At 39.3% G+C, this 9,488-nt stretch overlaps 1 protein-coding gene across 3 annotated transcripts in view; it reads left to right on the forward strand.

Moving 5' to 3' along the window:
* The window catches only part of rai14 (retinoic acid induced 14), a 50,199-nt gene extending 41,201 nt beyond the window's left edge, over positions 1–8,998 (forward strand). For all 3 annotated transcript variants that reach the window (XM_040053479.1, XM_040053477.1, XM_040053478.1), the window contains 8 exons: positions 275–376; positions 3,763–4,473; positions 4,685–5,163; positions 5,842–6,010; positions 6,121–6,288; positions 6,364–6,522; positions 6,912–6,977; positions 7,139–8,998. In XM_040053479.1, the coding sequence (XP_039909413.1) occupies positions 275–376; positions 3,763–4,473; positions 4,685–5,163; positions 5,842–6,010; positions 6,121–6,288; positions 6,364–6,522; positions 6,912–6,977; positions 7,139–7,225 (1,941 nt within the window). In that variant the 3' untranslated portion in view covers positions 7,226–8,998. The remainder of the gene's footprint in view (positions 1–274; positions 377–3,762; positions 4,474–4,684; positions 5,164–5,841; positions 6,011–6,120; positions 6,289–6,363; positions 6,523–6,911; positions 6,978–7,138) is intronic.
* The last annotated feature ends 490 nt before the right edge of the window (positions 8,999–9,488 follow it).

Here is a 9,488-nt window from a genome sequence, read left to right on the forward strand (position 1 = left end):
GTTTGTGTTGTGCATATTTTTAACTGAATATTTTAACTTTAGATTAATCTTAAACTGTTTTCTACGTATAATATGTTTACAAAGAAGCCAGCCTGCTTTTGTAGTTTAGTGCTAAACAAACACAACAGCTTTTCAGCATTCTTGAAGGAGGTCTATACTAAGCTTAAGACGTGCCACGACTCGTGTTGTTTTTCAGTAGGCAGGTAGTGGTCCTTAGCGTTGTCTTTATGTCTCAGTCTGGTATGTGAATGTATGTGTGCGTATGTCCTGGCAGGCCGAGCAAAGTTTCACAGCGTCTGCTGCTCTGGTTTCTGCTCTGCAAGCCAAGATTATGGCTCTCACTTTGGAAAACCAGCAACTTGCAAGCAAACTTAAGGTATGTAACCCATTCATTCATGCTCAGGAGTTTAGCTATGAAACAAACAACCAAAAACAATCAACGAAACAACAGTAAACTGCTTGTTTAAGCCACGTTACTACTGCAGATTGTTTAAAGTGATAGATTTTTAAAAAAATGTTTTCTGTTTTTTAACAAACCACAAATAATGTAGTAGAAGTAGAGAAAAACAGAAGCACAGAAGAAGTTGGCTTACAGTATTTCGGTGTTTGATCCTTTTATGCCCGGCGGGAAATCATGAAGATGATGAATGCCTCTTTACTGAGCGTGCTCGTTACACTTAGGAAATAGGAATGTGTCAGTTTAACTACAGATTACGTGACATTTGTTTGTGATTTAAGCCGGAGCCTGAAAAGCTTACGAAGACGATTGCGGTGGTTTTTGAAAGCGTTTAAGACTTTGAACAACAGGATTCAGTTTACGTCATCAAGTATACTATTGTTTTGTTTCGTTTTTCACATTAATAAACACACAGAATAATTACGCTTTTGTTTGTGTTTCCGTTCTAAGTTTTGTCCTAGAGCTTATTTAAAGCATATTAAAAAGGTAATAACTTGTGTACTCTTTATGGTTAGCTGAATGCCAGGGAGCACTAGGAAAACTGCAGAAAAGCTCAGCCTAACAACAACAACAACAGGATTACCAGCAAACTGCACATTCTTAAAAGCAGGCAACCTATAGGCAACCTGCATATGCATCAGTGCAATGACCTTACTGGCTTATGTGTCACGTGCAACGGTGTGTTTATTTCTGGTAACCAAAATGTAGTCCAACTTTTACATGTTTTAATTTAATGTTACTTTTAAAAGTAATATTACTCAACACTGGTTTCTGTTTAACCTCCTAAGACCCGAACTCTACCACGGCATGGATTTTAATTTCTCTTTGATATTTGGGCTGATTGGGACCCAATGAGTGTAAAAACAAAGAATCACCAGATTTTTTTTTTTTTTTTTTTTTTTTTACCTGATTTTTTGTTCCTAAGAAAAACGAGAGCCACATATGAGGATATTCGTTTAAAATTTTGATAGAACAGTAGCAGTATAATGTCCTCATAAGTGGATATCAGGCCCTAGTAGAGAAAAATTAAATATTTTGGTCTAAATAACTCAAAATGTGATGTTCACATATGTGGACGCCAGGTCCTAGGAGGTTAAATAAACAAAGCTGACACTCTAATTATCCCTCCTGTCCTCCCTTAATGCTGCTAAGTGTTGCTCAGTACAGTTGAGTAAATGAGCAATAATGCATTTGTGTAATATCTTATATCTAATTGTTAATTTAGTGGGTGTGTGCATTATTAATTAATCTGCCAATCCTGATCAAATTAAACAGTTGACCCAGCTTTGTGGTATTTTCATAAAGTGACTGTGCCCTAAAATTGTGTAAATGTGGCTGAGATTGAATCCATCAGATTGTGTGTGATAGAAAGAAAACATGGCCACTGGCTGTGGATTGTAGTAAGAAGTGCCCTAAGTGTTCAGTAAGAATAGAAAAGTGAAAGTTTATAGTGTATTTTCATATTCATATAATTTTTTTTTATAAATATAAATTTGAAAAAATATTTTATATGAAAAATTTGACTCCTATTCTTAAGACACCCACAGCTATATAAATACTAGAGATGGACCAATCCGATATTATGTATCGTATGTGTCACGTGATAGAGCGGCTGTCTCTTCGAGACCTGTCGGCGGTCTGGTGGAGCATTTGGAGCCTCGCTAGATGCTTCCAAACCGCGGCATTTAATTTTGGAGAAAACTATCCCAGAGAAGTAAAGCAAGTGTGTATAAGTTCATCTCTGAATGTTTGAATAGTATTTCCGCGTTAAGCTAAACAACTGGTATTTGGAGAGACAGCTGGACTGGCCATCGGAGTTTCATATTGAGGAGAAAAGGAATCTATTTGTCCCGTACTTCAGCTAGAATGGGGGAAAAAAAGACACAAAGCTGGAGTTATTCTGTTTTTTTCTGCACAGCTGCCTCTTCTTCTCTCATTCTCTCCCCCTTCCTCCCCTGTTGCTACTTCAACCATGAAACTGATCAATGATCAGCTGGTCGGCTTTTCTGTTGCAAGTCCCGTCTTTCTTGTTTGTTTATCGCCCACTTTGCGCCAGAAAGAGGAGACCAGCGGATAAACAACAGTAGCACGTTTAAGCGTGATCAGCTGTTGTTAGAATTGATTTAATATTACTTTCTAGTATTCGCTGGTGTTTGCTGGAGCCACGGCTGTAAAAGCTGCTGGTCATGATATCGGTTTGGATATGTGGTGAGAGGGAAACATGAAGATGAAACCAGATGTCCTTACTGAATCATCAGAGCTGAACAGTGATTGAGAAACAGGTTTACCTTTTAGGTGACAAGAATGAGTTGAAGGGAAGTTATGAACTGTTTCTGAGAGACAAATAACACCAGGATCCTTTTTTTAATGTAGCTGACGGCTGGTCACTGTGGAGTGGCGGGTCTAGCAAAGTTTTGCCAGGGGGGCTAGGCAGGGCATTAACAGGGAAAGGGGGGCACAAAAAATACTTTTCTTTGTTATTTCATTTAAAATGACTAACTTTTAATAAATAGTTATCTGAATCTTACAACTAAAGTGGTCATCTGATTAAATGTATAGAAATCCATAATTGTATATAGTAACTATTAAATCTAATATATACCCTAGTAAGCTATAGTACTTTTTCCTTTGGGAAGGTACCATCTGTGCAGTCTGCAATTGAAGAATTGAAGAAAGATGTTGAATCTATTTAATTATTGCAGAAAAATAACTGATTTCTGTGCATTTGTTTTACACTTGCATTAAATTAAAGTTGATTACGTCGATTCAGCATCGTGACGTGGGGGGTGGTTCCCTAATATTTTTGCTGGGAGTTGGCAACCCTGCTAGTTAGGTTGTTTAATATTTCTGCTAAGTACTCTTTAAAACACCAGAATAGGGAGGATTGAGCAGGTTTAAGTTTATTAGATTGATCAGTGTTGCTGAACTATGAAATATTTTGGGTGCAGTGTATTTTTTGCATACAGGTATAACAGAATAGCTTTAGTGTTGTTGTTTATTTAAACTTGAGTATGAACTTATAAAAAATGCAGCAAGATATTTATAAAAAACAGTTTTATTGATTACAAAATACACTATATCGGCTTCATATCGGTATCGGCAGATATCCAAATTTATGATATCGGTTTCAGACATAAAAAGTGGTATCGTGTCATGTCTAATAAATACCTCTGTTTTTTTGCTTTGTAGTTAATCAATCAAAGCGAATGTGAGAGAAAAACATAGCTGCAGTTTCATTACTGAGCTTTTTGTATTTCCAGCCTCACTCACTTTCATTCACTTTTGCCTGTTCCCTCATCCCACAGAAACATCCATCCCTCCAAGGAAATGAAAACCTGAAGGAGATGAGTCGTCCAAACAGCATTGCCTCCAACTCATCTTTCCACTCTACCCAGGATGAGTTTGAGTCATTGCCTCAAGTCCCCTCCACCACTCAAGTAGAAGGGGAAGATCCAGGAGCTGACTCTGTGATACTGGAGGAAGAAGAGAGGGAGAAACTACGAGGAGGAGGCGAAGAGGAGATCAGATTGTTGAGGCAGACATTAGAGAAAGTTCAGATAAAACTGCTTGAAACCAGGAAGGAAAACCAGTCGCTTCAGGCTCAGCTGAAGCCAGAGCGAAGCAGGGAAAGAGAGGACAATGAAAGCGAGAGAGGAAGAGAGAGAGAGCTGATGGAGAGTCTAGCAGAGCTGCAAGCCAAGCTGACTGACACTCAGGAGAGATACCACCAAGCTGTGGAGGAAGTGGAGAATCTGAGAGTACAGGTGGGAACGAGAGAAGGCCAGGAGAGCCAGAGACTTACATCATCCACAGTTGAACATGAAGTAACGCAGCTAAAGGCCCAGCTCGCCCAATCAGAGTCAGAGGTAGATAAAGCAACACAACATATCAAACGTCTGGAAGAGGCACTGAAGAAGACGGAGGATGATAGAGAGAGCGCTAAAGAGAAAGAACAGAGGGCAGCACAACTTGAGGAGCTGTACAAGGAGGCACAGGAGGAAGTCAGGGTGCTCCAGGTAAATGCAGGGTTCTTCTATATGAACAAAATTGATTTGTCCAACCTTTGTAGTCTGTTTCATCTCTGCTTGAGGCTGACAATTCAAGATTTAGCTGATATCAGAGGAGCAGAGTTTTTTTTTTCTTTTCTTTAGACTGCTTTTTAAAATGCAGTTCACCACATATCATTCATCTTTATGGCCTGCAATTTATCCCCTTTCTGTTGTTTAGGAGGCTCTAAAGGGCACAGTGCCTGTTGAATCTGCAGCCAAAGACTTTGAAGAGATGAAGGCTGCCCGAGATGAGGAAATCACTGGACTGCAGCTCCGCTGCAGGGAACTTTCACGCTCCTACAGTGAAACCAAAAATCAGCTCAATGCCACTCAGAAACAGCTGGCTGAAGCTCAAGCTGAGAAGAGTACCTCCCCCTCTCCAACTTTGGAACAACAGGTGCAGGTGTTAAACAGTAAGGTGGAGGAGCTGCAGAGGCTGCTAGCTGAGGCTGAGAAGAAATATTCATCTGCTCAAGAGGAGATTTTACTACTGAGGAAGGCGGCAGAGGTTCAGGCACAGAGCTCCGTGGCTCTTGCTGATCAAATGCAGGTGATGTCGTCTCTGGGTAATGCGATCAAAGAGCTGGAAAATGAGGTGGAAGCCTTGAAAGAGGAGCTACATCAAAAGACCACACAGGTGGAGGCTCTTCAACACAGGTGAGTGAAAAATAGCGACACAAACACAAAACTAAATATGTCTAATTTTGATGATGAACATGTTTCCTATTTGTGGGAATCTGAGCTCCACCTTGGTTGGCTACAACAAAAATCTTACTTATACATTGACGCACCTGTATAAATAACCTTTTGGATAATGTGAAATGATAACAAGTAAAAGAACCTAATATTGTACTAATGATTATCAGTAAATGAGTATAAAATTAAGGCACAGACTATATATAAAAGAAGGATGCACATAGTGTACCACAAAATCACCGATAGGTCTTGTGGTGTAGCAGCCTCAAGTTTAGCATAATGATGCCAAAAGTGATCATAATGAGGTAATAGAGTGCTAGTATTAGTGTTATCAGCTAATACTAAATGGCTTGTTTAGGAATGTATATCTGTAGAATGGCACTTCATTTTTGAGTTTCCTGCAGATGTAACTATGCAAGTTAAAGAAAGAAAAAAACAAGCTGACTAATCTTGATTGTTAGAGAAATACATTTATCTCATTTTTTTTAAATATGAAAATGAAAAAAATAAAAGATATTAAAATATATTCACATCAATTACAGGGTTACTGGGTTTATCCATTTCCATTAAATGTTCCTCCCTGCTAGAATAAAATGTACTTTAGTTCTAGTTACTACCATGTGTCCCCTTCACAAACAGGCTGACAGCTGAGAAGGATGTCACCCCAGATGACTCAGTCTCCCGTGTGGAGCATGACACAATGCGGGAGCAGCTGGAAGGTGAAGTGAACCATCTGACACACCTCCTCCAGGAGGCCCTCAGGAAGCAGGATGAGATGGCCCTGGAGGCTGCAGATGCCTGGCAGAAGGTGGGAGGATAGGCAAAAACAACATATCCACTTTCCAAAGGCTCTTTTCTCTCTAACATTTAGTACTATCTATTCTTAACACTTATCTTAACCGCTCATCCATCCATCAGGCACGGGATAATGGTGCAGAGCGAGAAGCCCTGCAGGAGCTAGTTATGTCAAAGGAGAAGGAGAACCAGACGCTGACCTCCAAACTGGCCGAGTCCCAGGATGCTGTGTGTCAGCTCAAACAGTTGGTGGAGAATCACACTGCATCAGAGAGAGAAAAGAACAAGAGGGTCAGTAATGAAATGGCAGCTAAAAGTATTTTCATTTCACGGTGAACTTGTTCAACTTGTTCTATCTTGTTGTAGATAGATGACCTGTCTCGAGAGGTGGTGAAACTGAAGGATGCCTTAAACAGCCTATCACAGCTCTCCTACAGCTCATGCTCCCCCTCCAAACGACAGCAGCAAAATCAGCAACTCGAGACGATGCAGCAGCAAATCAAACAACTGCAGTACCAGCTTGCTGTAAGATTTCTCATTAATAATTAGCGAATCGGTTTAAAAGCTCCACAAAGGTCACAGAAATGTTCCCTTAAACTGCTTTTGTAATAAGTTACAGCACAATCTGTCACCACACACACACACACACACACACACACACACACACACACACACACACACACACACACACACACACACACACACACGTATAACAGCCAAAGCACAGTCATGGAAACAGCCACATTCCCAGGTTTGTCACCCCCAGGCTTCAGTTATAATCAGAGAGATCTGATGAGCTTATTCCTTACTGGAGTCACAACAGTGCAACCTTCTGGGGGCTCTGTAAATTACTTACACTAGCTTTGATATAAATAAAGTACAGTTAAGTTTGGGTTTGCCTCATGTCTTTTTAGGAGTCAAAGAAGCAACACAGTGAAGTAGTGTCAGTTTACAGAATGCACCTCCTCTATGCTGTTCAGGTAAGTCCATCCATTTGTTTATGTCTTCTTGGACTACAGCTTAATGATGTTCACTTTTAAGGGATCAGGTCGCCCTAACTAACTTTAAGTCAGGCATTCAGATACTTTTGTTTGTGATTCGTTGGAAGGTTTTTCAAATGAATGTCACTTAATATTATTAGGGTCAGATGGACGAGGACGTCCAGAAAGCCTTGAAGCAGATCCTGATGATGTGCAAGATGCCAAGCCAAGCCAACGAAGCCTCCTGAGACAAGCAGGGAGTGCTTTACCAAAAGCATGTTGTCAGACACACGGTGCCTCCGGATGAAGCTTGAGGATTTGTTTATAAGGAACTGGTTTACAATCAGGTGTTCATTGCCTTTACCTAATGTCATTTTGACCCAGTTACCTAACCTACACCTGGTATCAACATGTCTAGGTAGCTTACTGTAATGTGAACGCACATGTAGTTGAAGTCGGCCGTGTCCTCCCAGCTCATCTTCTTGTTAATCACATCGCAGGCACAATCAAGACAATGAGAGGCTGTTTTAATACCAGGATGAATGCAAACATTCATGGACCGGCTGTTAGGATCTAGATATAGCGTGCATGTTCATACCAGGTGGAATTGGGGCGTTAATGTTAGCATGTTTGTCAGGTCAGGGTTGTGCTCATCAGCTCACTGATAATTCAGATAAACAGAGGAACCAGGTGTTTATCGTGTGTGTACCAGCCAAATTTAAAGTGTGTACATGTTAACACTACACTGAAGATGTGCAGTAACCCTAAATCACATGCAGTTCCACACATGCACCCATCAGCCCAGTGAAAACAGTGAGTCCGTTTCTGTTCAAGTGTCTATTTTATGATACAGCAGTGTTAGTATTATCTGAGTTTGCTGTAAAATGTTAACTGTCCACATTTTCCCGATAGAATTAAAATAATTTTGCTGTGTTAACAACTGCATGAGTCTTTGCTCTACAGCAGCTCAAAAATTGCTGGACTTGTATGAAGAAAAAGCAAAATGCTGTTTGATATTTTCCTATCAGTTAAAAAAAAAAATTGTAAAAAAAATAATAATTATTGAGCCGTTTTACCCTGTCGTGTTTTTTTTTTTTTTTTTTTTTGTTTTTTTTTTAAATAACTGTACTTAAATGATAAGGGTTAATATCTTAGATGTCCTTGTTTTGTGTCAATGTTTTTCCTCGAATACAACAACGCACTATTTGTTCCAGTGGCACCTGAATTAGAACATTTTCCTCTTAATATTAATATTATTATTATTATTATTACATATGAGGGGTTAACTGTTTATTGTAATAAAAAAGTAACAAATCTGAATTGTAACAAAAGTCCAGCAGTGGGCTGAATATTTTTGTCTTTCTGACACAGAGGGGGATAAGAGTTTTACTTTTTATATTCCCTCTACTCTTCTAAGAGTTGCAATCTCTTACATGAAAAGCATGTAAAACGTATTGCTTGATATCAGATGGTTGAGTTGTGTAAAAACAAAACACAAGTTCTCCTATCATGTGCCTGTAATCACACAGTATTTTTTTTGGTTCTACAGCAGCTTCAACAGGATTCTTTGTACCATCTTTTAATTTATTTATCTTTACCAGAAATTGTATTTCCCCCCCCCCTTCCCTCAGTTTGTAATACTGTTCTTTCTCTCAGTGCTCCTTTGTGTGTGTGCAGGAAAACACTGTACAGTGTACTCTTTTGGACACTTTTAAAACACACAACCCGTTCACTGTTTAACTGGAGTCATACTGAATTAAATTGTATCTAAGTGACTGACCTTTGTTTCTCACTGACCAGGTCTTTATCGCCCGTCTGAGAATTGTTTGATCGTATGCGTGTCTTCAGTTCTTCTCGTTTTCTCTAAGCCTTGACTGAAACGTTTTTACCAAGAAAGGGAAACAAAGAAGCAGCTTGTCCTGTTGGTTGTTTCTTTTCTAACACTTTTGTAGTAAAAAGAGAAACTTGTTTGACAACTGTATTTTATCCACATAATAAATTTTGAAGATACTGCACATTTACCTGTTTTCTGTTATGATTAAGAAAGAGTAGCATTTAACCAGAAAATGAGTGATGACTGAGTGCTTATAGCTAATAGGAAGGCAACAGTAAATCATATGATTGGGGATCATACATGAACACTACATAACACAATACATAATTGGTTTATTTATTAGGTGCACACATTCAACTGCTCAACAGGCATGTAGAAATGTCCGAGACGACCCCCTGAAGTTCAGAGAGTCCAAATGAGGAAGAAAGGTGATTTAAGTGATTTTGAATGTAGTATGGTGACTGATGCTGATCTACTGGGATTTCCCACACAACCATCTCTAGGGTTTATAGAGAAAAGTAACTTTGATTGAAATGGACTCCTACAATTTGCACAGACTTGCCAACACTGGACAACAGAAGATTAAAAAAATCATTGCCTGGTCTGAGGAGTCTTGATTTCTGCTATAACATTTGAAAAGCAATGTCGTAATTTGGTGTAAACAACATGGAAAGATG

This window comes from Simochromis diagramma, unplaced genomic scaffold (assembly GCF_900408965.1).
Source record: "Simochromis diagramma unplaced genomic scaffold, fSimDia1.1 OVJJ01000596.1, whole genome shotgun sequence".
In the NCBI taxonomy this organism is placed as follows: Eukaryota; Metazoa; Chordata; class Actinopteri; order Cichliformes; family Cichlidae; genus Simochromis; species Simochromis diagramma.